General features: G+C 42.4%; 1 protein-coding gene across 1 annotated transcript in view; it reads right to left on the reverse strand.

Moving 5' to 3' along the window:
- The window catches only part of kcnn3 (potassium intermediate/small conductance calcium-activated channel, subfamily N, member 3), a 39963-nt gene extending 12606 nt beyond the window's left edge, over positions 1 to 27357 (reverse strand). Inside the window, exons 1-5 of the mRNA XM_070911808.1 lie at positions 26266 to 27357; positions 15791 to 15886; positions 4982 to 5278; positions 3813 to 3934; positions 1859 to 2000 (exon numbers count right to left, since the gene is read on the reverse strand). Coding sequence (XP_070767909.1) covers positions 1859 to 2000; positions 3813 to 3934; positions 4982 to 5278; positions 15791 to 15886; positions 26266 to 27357 — 1749 coding nt within the window. The remainder of the gene's footprint in view (positions 1 to 1858; positions 2001 to 3812; positions 3935 to 4981; positions 5279 to 15790; positions 15887 to 26265) is intronic.
- Positions 27358 to 27810: the final 453 nt, after the last annotated feature.

Consider the following 27810-nt stretch of genomic DNA (forward strand, 5'->3'; position numbering starts at 1 on the left):
TGGGGGTCTGTGTGTGTGTGTCTTTGTGTTTATTCACACATTTAATGGACTACACAGTAAAGAAAGTAGGTGAGCTGGCAAGTACAGAGAGGTTGGACAGACACAGTGAGGATGAAAGAATACACATGCAGGTTTTTGGGAGTTTTGGGGAAGTAGCTAGTGAGAAATACAGGCCATCTATGTGACCCTAGTAGCTGATTCCAGCCAGTGCTGCACACTAACACTACAATATCGAATAGCACATTCATTAATTTCCAAAACAGCAATAGTAAGCACAGAAAATGAAGTAACTTCCTTGTAGAAAATATTATGGGCTTTTGATTTTGTTATGTTGAGGGCTTTCTAATTGGTCCCACTATCAGATCTTACCATGTAACTTGACTGATCTGAGGACTGTTTAGAGGTGCTTTTTAAAATGTTAAGTGGTGCTCTTCTTTTGTGTGAGCACATTGCCTTTACTTTTCATTCACTTTGACAAGCTCAACTGCGCTACTGGCATTATTTCTATGAGTGAAAGCTTATGCACAGTGATTCCCCTCAGGTTTTAAAAACATAAAAAGGACAAGGACCATGGCATTATCTAGTTGATGAAAAATGACATTTAAAATGTCTCATCCAGGCTTCCTCATCTTTTTGTAGAAATGCCATTTTGAGAAACACATTGATAATGTCGCACCTAATGCATTACACGAGTCTGTAACTCAGAAAAGTAATATTACATAATTTGTTTAAAAAAACGGCATTATCCCCAACGCAGATGAGCACCCACTGTGCAGTGACTTTCATCTCTTTAGCTGCATACAGTCTTCTATTACTCACGGTACTCTCCCTTTTGGCAACATAAAACATGTGGCACACAGCCTATGAGTCCTATGAGAAAAGTATTCCCACGTAACATATTATTATCATATTTTGAGTCCTATTTTTCCTTTCCTGACCTTATAAAAATCAGCAAAAGCCACCATACTTATTAGCACATTTAATTTGAGATAACTTGACATTTAGCTGTAGAGCTATTAAGAAAATCTAATTTTCTGGTTTGAAAAGTCACTAATTTCCTCCGATCATTAAGAACAGCATATGTTAAAGTGATAGCATGGAAAAGGATGAGTAGTGTCTACATTCAAATTAGTTGACCAACTGGACCAATCTCCAAAATGCTGGGGTTATTCCTTAAGATAGAAATAAAAAGAAAAAGGTCTGTATGACAAAACAGACAGTGATTGAGACAAAGACAGAAAGCAAGCAAGACAGACAGAAGAGAAAGAAGAAATAGTTTGAGGAGGGAAGAACACCTGTGAAGTGAAGCAAATAGAGGAGCAGCTTAAACACTGATACTAACAGATGGACGGTGGATAGAAATAAACACACAGCCTCAGGGAAGGAGGGACGGACGGAGAGGAAAAAATAGAGAGACAGAGAGATAGAGGGATAAATAGAAAGAGAGAGACAGAACATGAGAGAGGTAGATAATGGTACAGAAAGAAAATGAAAGAGCGAGAGAGCGAGAGAGAGAGAGAGAGAGAGAGAGAGAGAGAGAGAGAGAGAGAGTGGGAGGACATGGCACACTGAAAGGTGGGACCTTCATTATGCAATGAGGACAGACAAGGGAATAACACACATAGACACAGACACACACACATACATGCACAAACCACTGACATGCTCTTGTTTGCACGCCTCCACACCCAAAACACACAGAAGCACAGATGCAGGCTAATTCAGGGAGGATTGCCCAAATTACACAAATGGCAGAGTTTCTCTCGCAAATGACAGCATGCTCTCTAATCTGCTGACCTTTGAACAAGGCAAGGACAGAACGGGGGCCGGGGGGCCGGGGGGGGGGGAGTGTACTGACCATGATTCCTGTGAGCAGACAGACTCCTTTGCCACAGTAAGTGTGAGGAACCATGTCTCCATAGCCGATGGACAAGAAAGTAATGGAGATAAGCCACATGGCTCCCAGGAAGTTACTGGTCACGTCCTGGGCATCGTGATACCTAAAAAGAAATACCATCTGTGTTCAGACAATAAAGTCAGTCAATAGTAAAAGATATATCAATAAAAAAATAAAAAAATAAAACATAACTGGCCCACTGGTTCTGTCTGCAAATGTGGGCGTCAAACCTCAAGCGCGTCATTCAACTTTGCCTGACACAGAACACAACACATAACTGCAGCACTTGCCTCCATCATTCCTGCGCTGTGCATAACACTGTTGCCATAGCAACCAAACCTGGTGCAGATCTGAAACAAAGTTGTTTTCTCAAAAACTATTTGACAGAAAAAAAACAAACTTGAATTTTAGCCTTGGATGTTAGCAATAGATGTATTAACTCTGAGTGCTCTATTTTCTCAAGCCTGAAGGGACACACTCTCCAAATTCTCAAATTTGCACCATGTTTGAAGCATTTTAATTGAATTTCATTTGTTTTTTTTCCTTTGTTAATTTGGTTTGGAGAGGAGAGGAAATGCCAATTAAACTTGGATTTAGACCAAACAACGGCTTCCCAGCAGCCGGGCAATGATGCATTTAATCAAGCTTATTAACCCACTGACATTTTCCCATATTTCCTTGATTATCTCCAAAAGCATTTAAAGACATCAAAAGAGATGGTCACTTTTTGTTTTCCTCTTGATGCTACGTCAATAACATAACATAACTCATAAAATCAGATTATCAATCTTTAAATATAAGTGGACAATTTGATTTACAGTTTGAAACAGTTCCTCAGTAACAGCAAGACGGCGACATCAGTAGCTATTTCATATTTGAAATATTTAAGTACAATATGTATGTTTACATATATGTAAACCCCAGAAGAACAACTAAAACTGCTCTGCAAGAGGAACATTTCAGTTTAACCCCCTATTTAGAATTTATAAGCTGTAAATAAACAATTAATAAACAACACACAATTTAGATAAATATGGACATTTTTTTCGTATTTATGAATGTACTTGTCAATAACTATGCTTCTTCCAGTGAACCATTTGTAACTGGTGTATAAACAATTAACGAATGATTAATAATATAACATACAACAGTTAAAATTATGAGATATGAAGCATTTGTGTATTATGCATTTACATATATTTATTAATGAGGTATTTATTTATGTAAATATACGTCTTCACTCTCCACGACAACTGAGCATCCTCCACTGATGAAATGCCATGAGATGCAGCTGAAAGCTCTTGGAGAAATGTGGTAAGTGGATAACATTTTGGGCAATATGCTCATTGGCCTTCTTCTATTCTATCATATACTGTATTGCGATTTCAGCTCTGTTATACTGTGTTATCAGTCATTCATTCATATGTTTATACAGCACTTACAAATGCAAGAATGTATAGTTATTGACAAATGATCAAATATGTCCTTAATGTGTTTAAAACTACATTATAGTGTGCTTTAACAAAATGAAGTGTGTGTATACTGGTTAAAAATGCTGAATGGGGTGTTTAAAAGTGTTATTGAAGCGGTCTTTCAGGACGGTATTATATTGCTGATTTACGAGACAAAATGGACAAACGAAGTAACAATTCCTTCGCCTGGATCAAATTAAGTGCACAACTGGTGAGAAAGCCTCATAAACTGAAGTCTAAAGATGGATTATGTTGCACACATGTCTCAGATTATATTTCCTGCCAATTGAATTAAATTGCTCAGTTGAATTCCTAGTCCAATCACAGTCCAGCGTCTGTCTCATGCACACACACACACACACACACACCCAAACACACACACACACACACACACACACACACACACACACACACACACAAATGAACCAGCATGTGTTACTGACCTCTCGCACACTCGTACGGTCCAGGCAGCGATGATCCACAGAGAGATGCTGAAGACCAGCAGCACCGTCCCGGGGCAGATAGTCATGAGGGTTTTCATTACAAACCGTGTGTTAAAATGCACCTGCAACGCATGTATAGACAGAACAACACACACTCAATGTAGCAGAGCTGATAAATGACATTGTAATACACATTCCTTTTAGTGTTGCGTAGCTGTGAAACCTCATCCTGCACTGTTTCCCACACAGATTTGATGTTTTACTAATTAGTCTTCTGAGTAGCTTTTGATAGCGGCTGCACTCGTAGAATCTCCACAGTAATTGGAGTCGAGATCGGGGCTCGCCCTCTGACACGGGTCAAGCTATACAGTGTCTTTGAGTAATTGGCCTATTTCAGTGTAGTTTTTATCCGTGGCTCATTTGTCATCAACATCTGGCAGATGGATGATGTGAAAGCAACGGGTTGAGCCCTGGAAGGGTTAAGCAGCTGATAAATGACTTGTCATTTTAGAGCTACACTTCAATGGCAGCTTCACCTCCTCTCCTCGTCACTGTAGCCCAAGGGTCAGAACATTGCCATCGCAGATACACTCGCAAACCTGCTAAATTACTCTTCTAAAATCTACTCCATCTGTCCCACTGTCCTCCTCCTCTCCTCCTCCTCCTCGTAGTTTGCATATTCCCACCACACACTACATCTCTACTTCCTGATTTTACAATAATGTTTATCGTTTAAAGTCATTACAAACCTGGCACCAATCATTTGTTGCATGGCTCGTACACATTTCCCCGCACTCGTATTGCAATCTCAATCGAGCCCTTTCTTTTCATGCCCCATTTGAGCTGTACGCAATATCTTATTCCCATTTCACGCTCTCATCTCATATTGTATTATGAGAGATCTACCACAGCTTACATCTAAGTCGCTATGCACAGCGATAACAAAAGGAGAGGAAGGGGATTTGAACTGGTAGATGAAAAGAAACAGTGTGACTTGAAGGACAGAGCGGGTGGAAGGACTTGAGATAGTTGGAAAGATAGAGGCCAGGAAGGAAAGGGACAGTGCGGACACAGATTTAATTCAGAGGAGAGAGCTCTTGACCTTAATATCTTTACAACTCCCTCACCTCTGCACATGCACACACCTGCAAGCACAAAACCCTTCTGACCTTATTTAGGGCACCTATACTCCTGGAGGAGGCGTCGGTGAAGAGTTTGCTGTGCAGAAGCATGACTCTGGCGATGAGGTAGAGGCGCAGGAACATGGGCACGCTCAGCACCATGTCCAGGTCAGCCTCGGCCTGCGACGGCGCATACGAGAAGGCCAGCCGCGCCCGCCACTGAAATTTAAAGTCCCCGGGCACTGGATGCACCGCAGACACCAGCAGCTCCAGAGCGATCAGCAGAACCCTCTCCATCGTCATGGCGATGCGCCAGTCGTCCGCTCCGTTGTCGATGACAAACAGCTGCGGGGACAGGAAGGACATGAGGAGAGTTAAACGAGGGGAGGAGTTACACTTGTTTTAATGCGTTGCCGTACAAACTTTTCATCACGATCCTCTGCTGGCACAGTGCACTCATCAGTACAGCTGACTGATATGATGATTAAAGGAACCAGCAGCAATTTAGAGTAAATGTCTTTTTTCCTGACACTATCCATCTAATCAGTAATCTATTCAGTCTCCACGCAGTGCTCTGGCTCATTTTCATATAACCTACAACTCTAAAACCAAAGATGCCAAGTCATCTGAAGCTCTTTAGCAAAACAGGTTCCTAATCATCACAATCACAATATTTTTCTTAAAAAAGTCCACTATGCTGGTATTTCTGCCAGTCACGTGCCTAAAAATGTTACTTTAATTGCAGTTTTCCCTCCCTGCATGTTGATGTTTTGGGTTCGTAATTGTTGTGGTTACTCTTGATATTGTCGCCAAAGCCGTTGTTATAAGGAAGTGTTAAGAGCCGGTTTCATTACAGGGGCCTTCCTCCAGACGGTGCTGACAGGAACTGGGGTAGGGTGGGGAGGTGGGGGAGGTCGGGTTGGTGAGAGGAGATGCCGGTCGGTGGAAAGAGATGGATGAAGTGCAGAGGAAATGAAGAGATAAAGATAGGAACAAGGAAATATCAAGGATCTTTTCAAGTCATGTTGGTCTTTTGAGTCTTATATTAAAACGAGGGAATTTGCCAGTGCGCTGAAATTATTTCTAGCACAAAGAACTTTGTGTCGAACAAATGTATGTCTATAAACAAAACATAATGCTTGATAGATCAAGACGAATTGTACTTGATTGATTTACATTTGAAACAGGTGAGAATCTTGCAATTTAGCAGTGAAGTGGCATGTATTTTTTCTATTTATCAAAATAAAACTTTTAGGACTTTTTAGGACTAGAAAATGTCTTAATAGGAGATTCTGAGGTGAAAGGTTAAAGAGAGACAGAGAAGCACAACATAGTGCGTAAAAAGAGTGAGAGAAAGGAGGAACTCCCCTGCGTTCACCAGATGCTGTACTGCCTTGAGAAACAGCCAGCGCTAACAATTGCTCTTTACCACATGATTCATCTCAAGGGCTTTTAGCCCACACAAACATTTATTTAGGAAAACAAAAAAATACAATAACAGGTCAAACATCACAACAAGTGGGCATGACAGCCAGCTGGTCAATGTCATGATGAATGCACACTGAAGCTCTGCCACTTCCACAGCCACCAATGGATACACACACTGCATATTTCATCATTATCTATATCTAGCTCAGCAGGATGTGTGTGTTTTCCTTGTTCTACTGTTGTAACGTGTGTGTGTGCATACATGTAGCCAACATGTGTACACACATGTATGGAGCCTACGCACACGCCTGAGTCATTGTGTAAGCTATCATTTGAACCAAGGGTCAAACGCTGGCTGTAGTCTTTAATGATTTCAGTGAGCGTGTATATGTGTGTATGTGTGTGTGTGTGTGTGTGTGTGTGTGTGCGCGCACTGTACTTGTGTGTATTTGTGTATGCCTGAGTGAGTTTGAGAGAGTGTGCAGACCCAGCCTCGTCATGGTGACTGTTGCCAAGGCGACAACATCAAAGAGCAGCCAAGCTTAATTAGGATCCCCAGTGAGAGAGAGAGAGAGAGAGAGAGAGAGAGGGAGGGAGAGAGGAAGAGAGCAGGAGGAAGAGGGAGTCAAAAAGACAGAAACGTACTGAGAGACGAGACAAGAAGAAAGAAAGGGGAGATACAGGAAAAAAGACAGAGAGGTGTGTGTGACAGCGAGTGAAGAGCCACAAAGAGGAAAGCACAGACAGGTTGTCTAACACTCATGTTCTCGGCAGAGACTTGCAAAGGTTTATGTGTATGTGTGTGTGTACTCACATTTTGGGGACAAAAATCTAGTGACACAGCCACATTACAGGGACTCACCTCCCATTTGAGGACAAAAAGCTGGTTCCCAGAAAGTAAACTGCTGAATTTCATGCAGGTTTAACGTCCTCCTAAGTGACAAAAAGTTCCTGTATGTGTGTCTTCCTGTGAGCCAAAGAGTAGGGCATCGAACCCCATGTATATGTTGTCATTCATTCGTTTTTCTGTGTGTGTGTGTGACAGAGCCACTCCTTCAGGCTTGCCTTTCTCTTTTTCTGTCTACAGACTGTCTTCTTCTCTATTTTCCTCCTTCCAACATCCCTCACTCCCCTTCCGTCTCTTCTCTGAATGACATCTCTCCAAATCAAAACGGAGGTGATCCAGTTTCTTGCCACTGGAGGAAATGAGTGCCTCTCCCTTCCTCTTCCCTCCACCCTCCTCTCCCGTCCTGTCCTCCCTCGCGCTCCTGCTGTCGGTCTTTTCCTGGCTAAATCGCCACGAGGAAGGGATAAATAATTAAATTCCATTAGGAAAGTAATCTGTCAATGGGAGTGAGTGAGTGCCACTGCCCCTACATGACCAGGACAGAGGGAGGGAATGAGGGAGGAGGGGTTGGGAAGAGGAAAAGTAGGTAGGGATTGTCTATCAGGAAAGAAACAGGGAGGAAGGTCAGAGGGCAGCAATGCTAAATAACATTGGACAGAGAGAACAAGGCCATGGGGAAAAATAAACAAGATCATGGGGAAGAAAGTGTCTTCTGTTATTTTCTTAATTTTAACAAAACATGGCATTACAGGGCAGAGGGCAAGGGACAAGGAAAGGCAACAGAAAGCAGACAAGACAGAAGGAGGGCAAAGAGAGGGAGAGCAGGCCAGCGGGAGAGAAGGGGGACAAAAAAGAAAAAGGTGAAATGTGTGAAAATGACAGCACCAAAGACAAGCTAAGGTCTCTTCACAGGTGAAGGTGTGAGGTCTGAGAGGACACGCACCACCTCAAGCATACCCCACTGCTACATCTGAAACCTGCTGCAGGGAGTTTGTCACCTCTCCATCTGTCCTCTTCAGCCACCCATCCATCCTTCCACGCCTCGACCCCTTCCAGTCCCCGCGGCCATCGTACCTTGGTAATCGTGTTAAGTCCCTGATTGCAGATGTCTCTCATCACGGAACCAGACGCAGAGCTGGCCAGACTCTGCCAAGCGAGCAAGCGAGTGAATTTTGCACACATGCACGCATGCACACATATACACACCCAGACGGCCCTGTCAAATGCAGCACAGACTTGAAAACAAAAAAGGTAGATGCAGGCAAATCCATCCTCAAGTCTGCATTTCCCATGGGAGGGAAAAAGACTAAAACTCAGTCTGGGACGGAGTCGGCCCTAATCACTGAAGGAGACAGTGACAGAGCGAACACTGAAAAGCATGCACGCATACTTTTACACACATAGTCACACCTCTGGGAAATATCTGGGTCCTACAGCATGGAAATCCCTGGAACAGGCAGAAAATAACTGGGGCGAGCCAAACACACACACACACACAAGCACAGACTCACACACCCAGATATACGTGAATATGCAGAGAGGATAACACGCTTTCCTTGACTGTGATTACAGCTCTGAGGGAACACCCCCGTGGCTGTTTCTACACAGTCGACAGAGGAGAGGAAGCAGAGGTGGTGTCATGGAAGTGAAAACGAAGTGTTGCGAAGTGTGAGAAATGAGGAAAGGTTTCGATGTGTGTGCATTAGTGATGTTGCCGGGTTTGTCACTAGAAAGTCTAAAAACAGCAACTGGGAGAGAGTGAAGAGAGGATTCCACCAGCGGTGTCTTGAGACCAGGAATCTCCTTCATTCATTGCAAATATGAATAACAAACTGGGTTTCTAAAAATGGCCAGAGGCTAGCAAGACACAAATGGCATCTGATAAATTAACATTTCTTGGAAATAAGTAGGTGAAATGCTTCTTTCATGTCTACAGTCTAGGGAGGATACTGTGGTTAACCTCACTCTCATTTCTCTCCTCCATTATAGTTCCCGAGGCGGATGTACATTATGCGGAATCTGCAGAACATGACATCATGAAATGACTGTCCAAGTAGACGTCTCAGGACTTTAAAGAAGACAACCCTTTTTGGAAGACTACTGCTCACTTTATTTTCCTAATGCCATCTGCTTGCCTTTGAGTGGCTCTGAGTGCCAAGCCGGTGTCTTCTTGATCAATGGACTGAGGACTAAAATCCTCCAAAAGTAACTGAATAACTCAGTTCACTAATGCTTAAAGTGCACTAATGGACTGGAGAAATATCTGTTTCTCACACACTCCCTTAGAGTTTGTATTTGATTAATTTCAACAACAATTCAATTTTTGCCTTTCAAGTCTGGATTTCTTGCAAGTTTATGAGCTAAAATGAATCCTTTCATTTTAGAGAACTCAGTTTGCAGGGAATGTAAAAGTATGCGTGTCTCCATGTGTGAAAAGAGAAGAAGAGAAGGCCACTGGCGAACTACGCAACAGACAATAACTTCAAACACATGAATACGCATGCACGGACGTTCCAGGATGCCACATGAAACACATGAAAGATAATGTGCAAGATTCCTAAATTTGCAGTTTTTTAAGCAAACATTTAGCCTGGTTTTGGCACTATGAATCATTTATCTTTCTGATTAGCTGAAAGGGCACTTGGAATCTGTGGTTCATAATAACAGCTGTCTTTGGAGTGTTTTTCTTGATTCGTGGCTGCATAGATTGGACAGTCGATCATAGCACTCTCTAAATGTCTCCCGAGTTCATGGTGGTGATAACAAATCAGTTCAAGTTATAATACTATCTGTATGATAATAGTCTTTATCTGTTATGAATTTGTCTAAACACAGTTACAAAGAGTAAGTCACTAAATTTCACAAAGAAGACACAAAAAACAAGGTTGAACTCAAACATAAAAAAATAAAAGTGATTTAAGGAGGGCAGAGATGAAAAGCATGATTACAAAATAACACATTACTGATTCATTTTGTGTTAATTTCATTCTTATTCAACGCTCAGCTCAATGGCCAGACCAGTGTCCAGTGATCCAGGCGGCAGGCAAGTTAAGTAAGTTTTCTCCTTAAAATGTCTGTTAAGATTTTAACTTTTTTTTGATAGAATAGACAATACTAACTTAGCCCAGCAGGAATATGGTATAGTTACCATGGCAACACGGTCACAAGTTAATCCAATCTTGATTGTAATAACAATGGTTGTTCTTGTTGGTGTTTATATCATGTGGCTATAAAAATGTCTGAGATCAAAATCTGAGAAAAAGGGACAAGGTGATGATGAATGTGCCTTAATGTGCAGATACACAATATATCACAAAGTAAATATGATGAAACATGACTTTTTTTCCCACGCATTCTAGGTCCACAATGCAACTCGACCGCTGACCGCTTTGGTCGGAGATTCGGGTGTGTTATGTTAAAGCCTCGAGTGGCTACCCTCGAGCAGAGATGAGGAGCGGGCAACAGAGGTCAGATAGTAACTTGTAGTCTTCAGCCCCAACTGACGCTGAAGACTATTACACAGCTCCACAAAAGGTTTTATACAACTTGCTTTCACATGTGCAGTAGTACTCCCCAAGACCTGTAAACAGACGATGATGCGTAAAATGTATGGAGTTCCCCTTTAAAGGACAATTAAATAAATCTTAAAATAACGACTAAGAAAAAAAATGTTCTTAAGATGCTTTATGCAACGGTACACACATCTGCATTTGTAGATCTGTAGGAACAAACAGTTCTGTTAAGAGCTGAAATTATTCCACACTGCTTTAAGATAAAATGTCACAACTCTTTCACCGAGCCAGAGTCAGCAGGGTCTGATGGCCACCTGCAGTCCAATCTTGTGCTTTTATGCAAATTGCATAACAGAGCTGGAAGCTGATGTCTGGCATACATGACACACCAATGACCACCTGCACAAGCACTTGAGAATTGTACATTTCTGACAAGGTTTAAGACATTATCAGGACAAAGTGTGTTTGTGGAAAAGTGTCTCAAATTTTAAACTTTGAGCTTTGTCCTAGACTATTAGCATTTCAGTAATTTGTATGTGTTATTGTAATATTAGCCCTTGGATTAGTAGGCTGATGACAATGTAGATTTATCAAATTGTTGGCAGAATATTGAGGATATTTGTATCAATTAAGATAATTCCCATTATAAAACGCTAAAACATCTATAATTCTCCAAAGTTAAATATAATTAGGCTGCATCTGATTTACAAATGGCAACGACGAAACTATGCATTTATCAGGAATTGTAAATAAATGTAACCGAATGCCCCAAATTTTGATATTTTTGTACAGTTAATGTGGTAAAATGTCTCAAACCCATTTGATCAGTAAAATCCCCTTTCGCTCAAAGACGTATGTGAGAACAGACAAGAGAAGAAGCCATCCCAGAAAAATGTTGGCACATGACAACTGTGAAAATTTAACATTTGGGTATTTTAACAGCAAATATCTCACTATAAAAAGGATTTAGAGAATTTGGCAATGTGCTCCACTGATTTAATCTGAACACACAGTAAACTAATGAAAATCAAAGTTACAGCAGCATTTTTCTTTGTGTTTAAATTTGCATTTGTTTTCATTTTTGGCCAGTTTTAACTTTCCAGTTTGCTGGGCTGAAAATGAAAGAAACAAACCCAGGAGTGTCAATGTGGCTCTGCTGACTGAGCACAACACGAAACTGCAATGTTTTCACTTCAAATCAAATATTTTTTCATGTCAGCTCTGTGTCTCTTCTTCCCTGTAGTTTTTTCACTTGAATTTTTTTTTGTTTTTAACACTGGAATGACAGTTCTGCTACATGTTACAGCATGCTAGTACTTGTTTTATACAGAGAACAATTATCCCTATTTCATAACAAGTTAATTACTGTCAATAGTTAATAAGAACTCAAATTATTTTCTTTGATGTCAGTGAAAAAAAACGCGAAATGTGTAATCTGTAGTCTAGATTGATTGTTGTCCTTATTTCATGCTGGTCACAATTGATTTTGACTGTTCACTCACAGATTAGAAGAGACAGTGAAGATGGAGAGAGAGGAGGAAGAGGAGAGAAACATCCAAAAGAGGAAGACCGAGAGAGGACTATGGCAGAGAAACACAGAATGGAAAAGGGAGCATGAGGGTGTTTAGAGGGAGAGAAATGCAGGCAAGTGTGAAAGTACAAACGGAGAAGGGTAAATAGGTGAGAAGTTGAATGCTGAGTAACAAGGGAGGAGAGGAGTCAGGAAGAAAGCATGCGAAACTCAACAACAAAATTGAATTGAGGCCCAGTGGAGGAGAAAGCAGACAGATCTGATCTGATAAGCAGGAGGAGAAAGAAAGAAAACTGAAAGAAAAAGAGAAGCACAGTGATGGTGGTAAACAGTACTGTGAGATAAAAGACATGAGGAGGGAGAGAGGAATGGAGATCAGTGTGTATGAGAGAGAGAGAGAAAGGTGGTATAAATGCCAGCTAAACCCGATAACATCATTCTGATCTCTAGCGACTCTGACTCTCCAACCTTCTGTGCAAATGTATATACGTGTGTGTGTGTGTGTGTGTGTGTGCATGTAATATCCTGTTACATGCTGGGCAAAATGCTCCGGCAGAATGTGTCGTAATCTGAGGATGAGATCTTTATTGAACAATGCCTTTCATTTTGCAAAGCATTACTTCTCATGGTGCGTATCTGTGTGTGTTTGTGTTGGAACCATCCAACAATAAAAACCAGAGACAAACTGGCACTTCTTATGCTGCTCATGTATGTAAGCAAACAGGCCTGGCACCAGCAGGCAGGTGCTGAATAATGAAATGGACATGCATGTAACGAAACATGTGCATGGTTTCAGGTGTAGCCCGTATGAAAGCAGTTTGGCATGCACTCCGGGATGCTGCACATTGTGTATGCACGCAGCTCTTTTGTCCCCCTACACCCAAAAACTGTTGTTTTTACATTTCTGTTCATGTAAGGGTAAAACAAACAAGATATGATGTGTTACTTAGTTAGCTTTAGAGTTGTGTAGTGTTCGTGTAATTGTGAATTTGGACAGAGCCAGGCTAGTTTAGCCTAGCTTAGCACTAACTGTGAAGACCCACGGGCAGCGAACAAAAGGGGTCAACTTTGCGTTGCCTCATGCCGCGTTCACTTGGTCTTCACAGTTAGTGCTAAGCTAGGCTAAACACGTCCGTAGACACATGAGATTGATATTGATCTCACTCTCAAATTCCCAATATATGGAGCTATTTTTTAAAAAGCGGTTATAATCAATGTTTAGTTTAGGAAAGGGATCGCTTGTAGTGACTAAACCCACAGATAATTATCAGTTCCCCTCAGCTCTACAGAAGTTTATAGATTCTTTCAACTTATTGTCTAAGTTTTCTGGCCTGCAACTTTACTGTTCTGGTTCAGATTAAACTTCCTCTTTCAATTTTTAACCAAACCTTAGGTGTGTGGACACAGTTTTCCTGCTCAATGAGGAATCACTATCGGCATTTCAGGTGCGCTCACCTTTGGTTTTACCTCCTAATAAAGTGGTTGCTGTGTTGCCAGATTTCAGCAATTTTAGTGAGTACAGTGTTATAATAACCAAAAGAAATGATTGCCAAAACCACAACAAAATAATACAATACTCAAGTTGTAATAAACCAGGATTATCCTTCAAAGCTGTTAGCTGCTGTAGTATAAAAATGCTTACAAATGATCACCATCCTCACTCAAGTTATTATTAAAAGCGATTTTGGGATAAATCCCAACATCACCTCCCCCACCTTGCTGCGCCGCCCGTACCTTCACAGCACCCTCCCCAAGCTCCTGACTTCATTTAATCAAAAGGAACGATTTCTCAAAGAGATCAACAAGACCATTATCTCTCTCTCTCTTGGCCTTACAGTAGCGACTCTCAATCTCCCCTGTCGGTATTAGCGTGCCTGTCACGTACAGCTGCCACAGCGTGCGTGGGAGGATAACTGACTCTGTATGTGAATGTGACATCAAACTATCAATGAACGCTTAACCATATATGCAAACACACACATGCACGTGCACCACATGCGCATACATTGAGTCGGCTCCTTTTCGTTGTGAATCTTAATACACAGCGGCTGCCTAATACAGACTGATTACCAGACTATCAGTCCCTGTGTATGACAGTCAATGAGCAAAGGGCTGTCTAGGTATTGATCCACGGACGGAGAGCCTGAACCTCTGAGCCGAATGCATAAGAATCCCCATCACAGACCCACTGGAGCTTTAATAGACATTTTCAGCAACATCCAGGCTGTGATGTAATGAAAAAAAAGTCACAGCATTAAACTAATATGTGGTTAGATGGATGAGTGTAGCTCCATGGTTTAGCTGGTGGGAGTAATAGCTGGAGTGGGGGCACTCATTGGGTCTGATTCCCGCAAGGCTCCCATAAATAGTCAATGTGCATCGATTGCAAATGGCTTCAGATGAAAACCCTGGCTAAATGACTGTGGTACCATTATATTAGTGAAATGACAAACAGCAAAACAGATATCATGAAGCATGAAAGCATTTCTGATTGATTGTTTCAGCCTTACAAGAGGTGGAGGCTCTGTGTGTTTGTGTGCCCTGCGTGTGTGTGTGTTTTTGTATGTGTTCTCTGTGCATCTATTGAATGATTGTTATTGGTGTGTGTATTTAACATTCGGTGTGTATCCACTCGATGCAAAGCCATGCAGACAGTTTGGTCGATCCCACTATGGCTCTCATTAATGTCATTAATTGGCTGGAGCCGACCCACACCTGGGTCCCTTGGTCTATCTCAGGCGCCTGAGGGACGACAACATAATGTGTACACTATGGATAGAGCTCAGATGTGCCTCTGTTTATATTTGAAGAAAACTACTCCTGAACAAAAATCTATTTTGGGAAGATACACTTTCTTGCCAAGAGTTAGATGAGAAGATCGATACCACTCATATCTGTCCAGTAAATATGAAGCTATAACCAGCCGCTGGTTAGCTTAGCTTAGCATAAAGACTGGAAAGAAGGGGAACTAGCTAGCCTGGCTCTGTCCAGAATCAGAATCACAATCAGAAATACTTTATTGATCCCCGGGGGGGAAATTGTACATTACCAAAGGTTGGCCTACCAGCACCTCTAAAGCTCACTAATTATTGAAAAGCTGTGGTGTTACAGTGGGTTATGTGAGACTATTTCTTGGCCAGGTGCAGTGACTTCCTGTTGTCGTGAAATAGTCCCGCACATAACCCTTTGCAAAAATACACAAACCGTAGTTCTGACATTGACATTTACGATAGCATACTATAACTTTTTGTACAAAGAGCTTTAGAGGTGCTGGTAGGCAGATTTTTTTAGGTTAAGACAGAACCAGACTAGCTGTTTTCACATACTTCTAGTCTTTATGTTAAGCTAAGCTAACTGCCTCCCAGCTCTCGCTCCAGACTTCACTCACAGACATGAGAGTGGTATCGATCCTCTTCTCTAACTCTCAGCAAAGCTAAGCTACTAAAGCTACCAAAATGTCGAACACCCACCTGTGAATTAGTCTGTGTCAGTGTGTATACATGTATGTCTGATTGTGGATGTATGTGCAGGTGTTTTACCTGAACTTCCCGAGCATGGTAGGCTATGATGAGGCCCAGCAGTATGACTGTGGACAGACTGATCAGACACTTCAGGGCCAGAGAATACATGGAGCTCTGTAGAGAGACAATTGACACAAACACACCCTTAGAAACATGAAGCACAAACATAATACACATTTCAGATCAACTTCGCCATGATGATTGTTTTGATATTCAGAGTACAATAACAAAAAAACGTCTTTGAAGGATCTGACACTCATTATAGTCCACATTCTATCAGAAGTCTGGTTCAACTTGGAGCGAGTCCCAGATGTCCCACGATGTCCTCTGTCACTCCTCTGCTAAAATGGCATGTGTACCATAGCTGAACTGCCTCAGCATAGACAATAAGAACTAACATTTACAAAACAGACTTTCAAACGCTGAGCTGAAGTAGAATGGTAGTATTCCACCCGTCAATATCACTGCAGTCGAGCTTTAAATCCTCTGCTTGTCTGGTTTCATAGGGCTTATAATCAATGCACTGGGGAACTTCCGATCAATACAACTCATAGCACTTCAGCGGCTTCTTTAACCCCCTCACCTCACATGCTCAGAACACAGCAACACTTGAAGGAGTGCATGCATATGTATACACATTCATACATTAGCACATTTACACAAGAAACACACAACTGCACACACCTAATCTACACTCAGAAATACAGATGGAAGATCAAAAGGAAAAAGATTTTTAGATTGTTTTTGTTAGCTGTTCTCTAGTGAGTTTTAGAATATATATTTTTATTGGTAACAGCATGTTTGTTCGTGTGAGAGCCAAACGTGCTGCGGGAATGAATGAATCGTTTCAGGTGCCACAACATCATCAGAAAGGAAAAAAAAGACGTTCAAAAGCTGAGAGAACAAGAAAGCATGAATGTTGATTATTTAAACACAGCTTATTTTATTTATTTGGTAAGTAACCATGGCATATGTGAATTAATGCCCACTAAAGCGTCCTGGCATATCAAAAAAATAAATATTCAGTGGGGGAAATGTTACTTCACCTTCTGTTCTTTTTGCTTTCACCTCATCCATAACTGTCATGCATCAGCAAACCTTGTTAGTCATGCTAGTGCCAACGTCAGTCTGTGTGACGGTCGGTCCACCACTTTGGTCCACACTGAAATATCTTGACAAGTATTGGATTGATTGTTATGAACATAGATTCATGTTCCCCACAGGATGAATCCAACTGACCTTGGTCATCCTCTGGCTTTTCATCTAGCTCCACCATCAAGTCACAGTTGTCACTTATTCAGTGAAATGTCTAAACATCTACTATATTACAGACAGACAGAGAGACAGACAGACAACATATATTTCACATACAATGCTCAAACAGGAGTAATCTGTTGGGGACTATTTTCAGCGGATTAATATGCCTTTGGTGCTCTGGTGAGTATTTACAGCAAAATGCTGTACCCAGTGGTTCATTCGTGTTGTGTTAATAGTTTTTGGGCAACATTGAATATATCAGGCTTTGGCTACACATGTAATACTAGTTAGCAGAATTCATTGCTGATTTTGGTCTTTCATGGGATTTGTTGACAATAAGAAAAATGTAGAATATCAACACACTTATTCTTTAAATTTTGAAGAGGTAAAAGAACTATCAAAAAATGATATACCCCTCAGGTAAAAAACTACATTGTTTTTGCTTTGTCTACCGTTTATGTCTCTTTATCTGTAAACAAGCATGAATAAGTGTTTAGACTGATATTGGCTTGCTGACCTTTTATCAGAAATTAGATTTGTCAGCGTGGTTTACCAGGTTTCATGTGTCATTCATTCATTTCTAATTGAATATTTTAGTGTAAATATTTTGTTTCAAAAGCTTTTCAAATACAGGCAAAAATATTGTGCACACAGATGCAAAATGTCAAGGAATCAGCAGTCAAACAAAACATTTAGTTTGACTAATTTTCCAAGCTTTAGATATAAAACTAGCTGTATTCAGTGCTTTAGTTTCTAAAAGCCACTCTCGCTAAATTGATTCGTTTGTCTACATCAGCTCAAGGACTATGTTTTGAATTGCACTGAGTATTGAGTATAATACACATAAAAACCCAAAGTGCATTCATTCTCAAGATCACCAAGGCCACAAGATGAGCACAACAGCCTCCTGCCCTCTTCAAGAGAAGAGTTGAGCCACCTTAAGACTGCAGCCTCTCAGATCAGATATTTCAGTTGTTAAGTAGGATGCTGTTAAGCATTCATCGCCAATCACTCTCTTAATCTGAGTGCGCACTCCGAGTTTAGACATATTACTCAGCCTTTCCTTCATGGCGTTATTAAGCAGAATCTACATTGCATTTTGGGTTCATGAATATATATTGCAAGTCAGCCTCCTGGAAAATAGAGTGTGTTAGTGTGTTACTGTGTCTATTTAGGGTCTCTGTAGAAGCTTCATGGCCTTAATAGTATTAATTCAACATCCCACAAACATTCAGAAACACACACACAGTTTAGTTTGTTAATCCCTCCTCTGTTGAGTATTCCTTTTTCACATAACTATCAAAATCTGAGAGGATCGAATATGAGACTGGGGGCCTGTCCTACCATTTACACAAACACACACAAGGAGACCATTAAGGGAGTGTTGTTCATTTGTTGCTCATATCAGTGTGGTTATGGGCCACTGCACAACATTGGGAAAATACCATCTAGCTTCGGCTCTCCACTGATTCCCTCTATCGGCTTGGCCCAAAGCTCTAGCTGTCTTTTGGTCTTTATTTGCTCTCGCTCTCCCTTCCTGTCTCGGTCTGTTTCTCCTCTGCTAACATCTCATTTGCACTCGCTGAAGTAAACTAGGTGCAAAGGAAGCCAACATTGTTGTGCTAATGAGAAAAAATGCAGACTTGGATTTCAGCAGCGTGTCCGTTTAAACACACAGTGAGCTGAAATGTGATTTGCTTGGAGTTTACTTCCTCTATCTCTGTCTACTCTCTCACCTCTCTCGCTGCATTTACCTCCAGCCGTCTGTTGGCCGTTCAATTTTTTTTTCAGTTCTGCCCATCACACTGTCAAGAGCATTTTGTTTCTGCCTGTTTCCACTTCACTTACTCTGCCTGTATAGTGTGAATGACTTGACTGTGACGGAAATGTATGTGTGTACATGCTTGCCTTCTGTTCATTTCAGCTTTTTTATACAATGCCTGCTAAGAACTCTCTTCTAATTGGCTGGCAGGGGTCCATTAATTTCTAGTACCTGAACACCTCTGATGCAGGTGTTTGTCGTTCTAAATGAATGCACCTGTATTGAAATCTAGATAAACACAGCAACAGTGAGGCTAAAGGTTTGTTGTGGACAGCAGATGCACACGCACTTCAATAAATACTACCATCTGTGGCGCTAGAAAACAAGATGCTGACCTCACGACAGCAAGAAGAGCTCTTTTGTTTGTAGTATTTGACTGAACAGCAGGTCATTTGTGTGTCTTACTACTCCCTTAAAGATGAATTATAAAGATGCGGATAGCAATGGATCTCCTCGCATAGCCTCTGTTTGAAACGTCCAAAGTCTTGGTCACCTGTAGTGTGTGCAGTCCATGCAGACCTTTGCAACCAAATGAACGCCACTTGGACCCTCAATGCCACGCAGATGCATCAGGCATGAATTGGGTTTTTGTTTCAATTAAAGTTATTAAACTTATACTAACTTTCTTGCTAATTAGCCTAGCATAAAGACTGGAAGCAGGGGGAAACAGCTAGCCTGCTCTGTCCAAAGTTCAAAATGACACCTCTGAAGCTCACCAATTAACAAGTTATGGTTTTACATGTGGGTTACATGCAGGAATTGTTATTTCTTGGCTGGACAGTGACTTCTTTCCTTCTCATTTGTTTATTCCGTACACAAACAGAACTGTAAAAATGGAAATCTCTGTTTTTTGGGGGGAGTTACGTGCTGAAACTACTTCCTGATGACAACAGGAGATGTAACGTCTCGCTCTGTTCGTTAGTCTGTTTTGTCTTATTTTTTATGTTCCATGTTGTATGTTGCACATTTCCTGTTTTATTTTGTAGTACTTACCTATCCTCTCGTTTCAAACACTTCACTTCCTGCCCTTGTGTGTTTCCTGCCAGCACGATTACCTGCCCCGCCCTGATTAGTTTCACCTGTCCCTCATTAGTTACTCACCTGGGTGTATTTAGTCGGTGTTCTCCCCTCCTAATCTGGGCCAGTTTGTCTTTGTCGTCTGTGATAAGCGTTCTGGCGTTATTCCTAGTGTCTCATGTGTTTGGTTTATTGGGTTTTGATCACCATTAGTTTGACTATGCCTCTGCCTACTCCCTACTGGATTTATCTGCCTTGTCTGACTGCTTACCTGTGTACTGAACTGCCTGTGTACAGTAAAGACTGTGTTTTTGCTTTCAACCTACATGCATTTGAGTCCTCCACGTGTTGTTACAGGAGAGTAGAGTACCTTTCCAGAATCTTGTTGTCACAGTGAGGTCGCCAGGCAACCAGCAGTGTACAGGTACAAATAATGTGTGTAAATAGTGTAAATAATCAAATTAATGATGGCTGAATTCCATTTAGCTGCTTCAGGGTCCTGGTATTGTGCATGCTGGTTTACTGTCACACTATGGTGGCTTACAGGGACACTTGAATAGAAATATAATTGTCTTTAGTCTTTTGTTTTTAGTGCTTGTTTTATATTTGTGTTTTTATGCTGCCTTGCTGCAAAAATGATATTCTCTTGTGGGATAATAAAGATCTGATTTGAACTGTGCTTATGACACGTCAAATGTCTGCAGTGAAAAAGGCTCAGTCCAAAGCAGACTGAAAACTGTCGTTTATCAAGAAATAGCACAACAACATGCAACTTCCTTTTAAAACCACAAACTATTGTTTTAACATTTCTGTTTGTGTTCAGATTAATCAAATAAAATGTGTCAATCTGTTTGTTATTTGCATGATTCTGGACATCCAAATTAACAAGCAGTAGGTTTATGAAATGTTAACTTATTATTGGTGGCCTGTTTACAAACATGAAGGAACGTTGTGGAATATACAACTTGTTGGTTTTCTGACTTATATTGTATATGTTTGCATTTATGTGCATGTGTCGTGTGAGTGTTTCTTTTCCTGTTTCTTTTTGTCCAGCTGTGCATTAGAGTGTGATTAGTGTGTATTGATCAATGGCTTGGAGGAGGGCATGTGGAGATAATGAGCTATTTGAGCTTCTTTAGTTCAATCAGCAGGCACACACACACACACCAAACCAGTAGTATCTAGGTGAGGGTTTCCCCCAATTGTCCCCACCTCACCCTTATTGACACAGATGTGAGAACAAATACGCGTTGCTTAACAACACATTACTCTCGTAGTGATAAGTCGCTCACTACATGTGTTGGTAATGCATGTGCACGAATGTGTCTATGTGTGTGTGCTGTAATGAGTTAGCCTTGGGGGTCTCTCCCTGTCAGAGCGATGCCTTCTTGCAATCAGTCTCCAGGGAAACAGGCACTAGACAGAGGAGCGATGTCACCTTACCAGAATAAATACACACACACACACACACACACACACACACACACACACACACACTCGACTGCGCATTGACACACGCCATTACGGCCCTACACACTCAATTAAATCCAGACAAAGGGAGATGTGAATACACACACACACACACACACACACACACACACACACACACACAGGCAGGTGCATCCATGGGTACTAATATGACAGAGCTGAATACATAGAGACATAAAGACACACACTCCATAGGTGAGTATACACAGAGGAGACGACTTAGTGACATGAATGTTTACGTTACCGGCGGGTGATGCAAGTTCTAACACACCCATGTGTACCAACACACTCACACATGCAGTGGTAGTCTAGCCTTGTTACACTGAAAGAAACCAGAATATTTGTACCTGTTAGTAGCAAGACCTGTGGGATATATGTCTCTTAGAAGCCTGTGATCTAGAAGACGAAGGGAGTGTGGAGAAAAAGAGAGGAGGGGGAGGTGGAGGAGGAGAGTGGCGCGGAAGTGCTGAGATGGCTGATAGCTCCTTTAGGGAATATGGTTGCAGTTGGCGAGTTTAATTCCCCCAATGATCCTCATGTACTGTCTGCAAAGCAGCACGCAGCCACTTACAGTGGCCTCGCAGAGAAAGGTCTGCAAAGGTCTCCCAGTAAATGTCGGCGAGAAATGTCATAGATAGGCGAGCGACGGAGAGACGGAGGTAGCACAGGGGGAATGTGGGAGATGTTGTAAGCCTGCTGAGATGGCAATGACCCACTTGGGGAAATGGAGACGTATTTAAGACTCACCAGGGAAGGAACATAAACACTCCTTATAAGTGAGAAGAAGGAAGAAAGGAAGGAAGGAAGGAAAGGGAGACTGGGAGCGAGCACTGCTGCTAATCTGTGAAATCATCGATGCTTCTGGTGAGAAACAGACAGTAAGTGGGTACATACTCACGCATGATGCCGCTCTCTCACACACACACACACACAAAACACCCATCTGTATGTCGAGGTGTCAAGTTTGTGTATTGCCAGTGTGACAGGTGAAACTGACAACAGCTGTGCGTTCCCTCAGAATAGCCATGTTCCATTGCAAGCCTGAAATGTGGTGTGGAGCCGGGGCCCCCGAGGAGCCACTTGGGCCTTGAAATTATCTATTGATCTGACAGTGACAGGCCACATGCTGAGGTCCCAGGTGTCCGAGGGCCTCAGTTATTCTCAGATAGAGACACGTCAGACAGGGACCCCCTGCCTTTTAACCTCTTCCTAATAAAATCAATAATAGAAGCTCATAAAAGTGTTTTTATGAGGAACTGTCCTCATGCTGCTGTTAACATTTGAAGTGAGTGTCAAGGTCCTGGATCAGTGACATTGATCATGAAAAGAGGCCACAGAAAATGTAAAGTTAAAAAGTGTGATGCTTGACACTCTGAAGATGTACAGTACAGAGACTCTCAAAACATTTCTCAAGAGAAGTTATGACAGCAATTTGAAAGGCTGGGTTTTGCTTTTGTCTTGGAAGCCTTTTGTGGGAAAACTCACAATTCTGCCTGAGAGCAAATTAAATTATTTCACAATCATGAATTATTTCATCATGTAATATTCTCTCTGCATAATCTATCTCGGCTCAAAAACTGTGATTGGACATTTACAGTGTAGGAATTCACTGCCACTGCCTAGCACGCTGAATATCAATGGTGGAGGAAGTATTCAGATCCTTTAATCAAGTAAAACTTACCAATACCACAAAAATAAATTTAACTACTTCATATTCCGTTTGGTATTTAATGTATACTCATCTCAATGTATTTTACAAGCTCATTTTTTGATGTAAAATCTTAATTTGAAAAGTAACTCGTAACTTTAGCTGTCAAATAAATGTCGTGGAGTAGAAAGTTCAATATATACGTGTGACATGTAGTGAAGTAGAAGTCCAAAGTAGCATTAATCCTCAAAATTGTACTTAATTGCTTTACTTAAGTAAATGTACTTCATCAGAACAGTTTTTATCTGCAGTTTTTATATGCGGTCTTCATACTGGCCTGAATTGGACAACAGAACAATAACTGAAGATAAAGGCAATAACACAATGAATGGAACATGTCAGCTGTAGCCGCAGTATGTGCTAACAGGGTTTGAAATCTGTTTCTGCACATGAATATACATATGCTTACTCACTATACCCACAGTCACGAACACCATGTCCTCCTCTGTTAACCTCTCTCCCTTTATCCTTCCACACTCACTCACACACACACACACACACACACACACACACACACCATCCAACCCACCCTGTTTAGTTCCATTCTTATTCTTCATCTCTATTTTTGGGAGCAAGATAGAGCAGCTGGTTTGGTAGAAACACATACACACACCGGCAGTATACAGCGACATTTAGTTTATAGCTACTGTCAAAGACACAAAGTCTTACTGTGCTGTTAACAGGATATATATATATATATACATACATAGATGTATATTTTCAATAATGAAAAATGATCTGTACCTATCACATTTCCCCACAAGCTGTCAATACACAGCACACAAACTAGCACCTCTGAAAAGCAGCATCCATTTAAAGGAGCGAGTTTGCACGTGTGTGCTGGGGTGGACAGTGCATGTGTGGGCGAGCGATTATCAATAATCAATAAAAGAAATCATTCAAGGCTCCCCCCCTAGACTGGTTTAAAGCACTGCATGAACAACTCCACTTCTCTCTGCCGTCCTCCCATCCATCTCCCTTTCCGTTCTCTCTTTCATCCCCATGATCTCTATCCATTTTTCACAACAACCAGCGGGCTTCTTTCCACCTCAATTATGTAAGTGAGGGCTTGAACTGTCTAGTATCTGTTGGAGTCCAACCAAATCTGCAACCATAAGAACAGAAAATAAATATATAACTTGGCACATTTAAAAATGAATTTTGATCAGGCTTTGCTCTCTGGATTCACCCTCTTTTTTTTAAAAAAACGTACAACCCTGAAAGGAGACTATGAGGTGCAAAGATATTCTATATACTATTCTTCCTCAACTTCTACTTCTTGTTCTTAACAAGATGTCTTAATGAACATAGATTAACCAATATAGTGAGAGCACTGGCAAACACAGTGGCCACCCTGTTCGAATTCACAGCTGTCCATCAATTCTTATTGATAGACAATGCAGCCTGATTCAGATGAGGGCTGTATTGGTTGTAGTTTAAGAACCTAAATCAGGCTTTTCATTATCGCCTTTCCTTTTTTTTCTCTCCTTCTACAGCCTTTCATTTCTCGCCCAGCCGCTTCTCTCTTCCGATCACACTCCTCCAGTTTGACGCCCACTGGAAGAGCACAGGAGCAGAGGGAGAGCGAAAGTGAGGGGAAATAATGAAAGAAAAAAAGAAAGCAGGATAAAGAGACAGGCGTGGAGTTGAAAGAGAAAAGAGACAGACAGAGAAAGAGAGCACAAAAAGTGTCGGCCCTCTCCTTCAGGGAGGAGAAGAGGTCGACCGAAAGGAAGAAAAGAGACGAGGAGGGATTGAGAGAGAGAGAAATCCAAACCATGATTTTTCATTAATAAAAAGACATAGCCTCTAAAGGAGGGATTTTCATAAAGTAATGAGTGGGAGAGAAAAAGAAGCAGAGACACAGCCAGTAAAACCGAACAGGCAGATTTCTCCAGCAATGACAATAACAGAGAGAGACCAAGTATCAACTGGAGACCACAGACTACAAACAGAAACAGGGGAGGAGGGGGATAGAGACCAGAGACACACCCTATTCTAAAAGGCTAACAGTGAATCTGTGCTCTCACAAGATCCCAAAACCTCCTTCACATGATCAGTGATCCATGTATGACAAGCTGCATGCGTGGAAGTAATGTTTCCACCTTATGAGCTAAAGAAAGCCAACCCTCTGTGACACGTCAGACTGAAAGAAGGGATGGAGCGAGGACAGAAGTACCTCTGCATTAGGAAGGTGAGCACAACATCCTCCAAGGCTCATGACACACACACACACACACACATATATGCAAACGCAACAAAAATAAACAGACAATAGCAGCCAGGGGCCGATTTAGCTTATTACACTCCCCATTACACAGACAAATGAGATCCTGGCCTCCTACTGATAATCTGCCCCCCGTGTCCTCTGCATCGTTGTATTACATCATCCAGAAGCAGCAACTGTCAAGCCTGGTCATTACTGTACACAACCCTCCAACAACATGGTGCTGGTCAGACTGAGTGGGTTGTACCAATCATGAATTCGGTGATTAACTGACAAAAGCTAATTATCTGGCCAATGACCTGTCCCAAACAGCCAAAGTTTGGGTGTCCTGGTGACCTGGGGGTTGAGGACGTGTACCATTTAACGTTCCCGGTTCGAATCTGGCAGGTGACCTTTGTTACATGTCATTCTCATTTTCTTTCTCTCCCTATATTTCCTGTCACTTTTACTGGTTAATATCAAAATAAAAGGCAAAAATGACCCAAAAAGAGCCAAAGTTAACCAAGGAAATTCCAGCTAAGCTCTGGGGCACAATGCTACACTGTTGGACACTTGTATGTAGGCTGCATTAAAGGGGCAATCTATCAATTCATTATTACACTTCCAGAAAGTTGAGGGACTTGTTAGAGACAAATTAAAAGCAGAATGGTCAAAATTGAAGCAGCAGAGGCAAAGATATCCCGACTTTTAGCCCCTAGTAACGTGGATCCTACACTTCCCATAATGCAACTCGTTAGTGTCTTTCATTAGACTCTCCCTGCCTGGTAATGACCATGTCTAACACAGGCTTTCCTCTATAAATTTGTAGTCTCCATGAGCAAGCCAAGATAACCCAGATGACATCACTGTGACATCATCAGGGTTATCTTCTCACACTTGAGAAGATAACAGCTGTCATACAGCTGTAGTCGTACTAACCACGACTAGTAACCTGATCTTTATGTGTGAAATCAGTGGAGTATCTGTCCCCTCACCTTGTTGTACACGCCCCACGACAGCTCCGTCTCAATCACCATGACAACGATGCCAAACATTCCAAAGATGAGGGCATAGTCACTCAGCCGCTTTCTCTTCTCGAACAGCGCCCTACGATGCCCCAGTTTATAGCCTATGTTTTGGTTCTTCCGCTTGGAGGCCTTGGAGGTGCTGCCCCTGGCCCCGGTGCCCACCGCCCCGACTCCTCCCTGCCTGCTGCCCCTCCCCGGCTGCGCCCGCCTGCCCTCCACCAGAGCATGGTTCTGGTGGTAGATGGACATCTGGTTGGATGTGGAGTCGGTGATGTCATACCCGGCTCTGGGGTATGGCGAGTCTTCTTTGGATGAAATCACAATCTCTGGAGGGCTCTGAATTGGGGGTTGGTTGGTAGAGGACTGGGACACCAAGGAGGTAGGAGGGGCTTCTCGCTGTCGGTCGTGCCCCCCAGCAGCCGTTGCCCCGGCAACAGCTGAAACGCCACCCTCTTTGGTTTCGCTGCTGCTGTCTGATTCGATGAGGTTTCTGCGGGAGGCGCTGAGGCGGCTCAGGGGCTTCATGACCCCGCCTGTGTACTTACAGGAGCTCATGGCGATCTCTGTGAAGGGGTTACTGTCCCTACGGTGAACCAGAGGGCTGGCCTGTCTGTGTTTGCAGCCCCTCTCCCTGTCCCTGTCACGCTCTCTGTCCCTCTCCCGCTCCATGGAGGGTGAGTGGGAGGAGTAAAAGAGGGCGTTGTAGACCGGGGAGTCCCCGCTCAGGCTATGCTGCGAGCCCAGGCAGGAGGACAGCGGGGTGCTGGTGGGGTGCAGGGCGTTGGGGATGGGTGGAGGCAGAGGCTGGGCTCCTGAGGAAGACAGGGGCAACTTGGGGAGCGATGTTGGAGGCAAGTTGGGCGTGGCAGGGGACGGGGACGGGGTGCTGCCATTTAGACGGTCGAGGCTTGATCCTCCCATGTGGTTGGAGTGGTTTGATCCTGGCTGGTTGCCAGTGGTGGCGGGATGAGATATACTGCCCAGGGGAAGCAGGAAGCGCTGGTCCTCATCCTCGCTCCCTCCTAGCAGAGCCAAGCTCAGAGAGGGGGGAGGCTCCATGGTCACGGCTGTGGCCACGCACCTGTCTACAGACAAACACACACAAAAAAGAGAAGAACTGTAATGACACAGGAGAAAAAATGACAGAGACTATTTATCATGACATTAGTAATGAAGACAGGACAGACAGAGAGAGAGAGTGTCTGGAGGGAGGAGTGGGTGGAGCTTTGTGATGGATAGCGGTTAGTTAAAAGAATTGAGGGAAAAGACTGAACTCCAACAGCAGAAGATGTGTGACAAAGAGGGGCAGCAGAGTGAAGAAAAGTGGCCATAATTGGGGAATATGTTATTCCTTGAGTCGCATTTGAGTCAGCTGCCCAGTCAGCCCCTCTCAGCGCTCTCTCTCTCTGTTTCTCAGTGTCCTCTCATTCTCTCACATCCCACGATGCTTCCAGCAATCTATGACATAAAATGTCATCTGTGTTACATTGCTGTTAGCCAGGAGGATGGGGC

The sequence above is a fragment of the Enoplosus armatus genome, chromosome 9 (assembly GCF_043641665.1).
Source record: "Enoplosus armatus isolate fEnoArm2 chromosome 9, fEnoArm2.hap1, whole genome shotgun sequence".
In the NCBI taxonomy this organism is placed as follows: Eukaryota; Metazoa; Chordata; class Actinopteri; order Centrarchiformes; family Enoplosidae; genus Enoplosus; species Enoplosus armatus.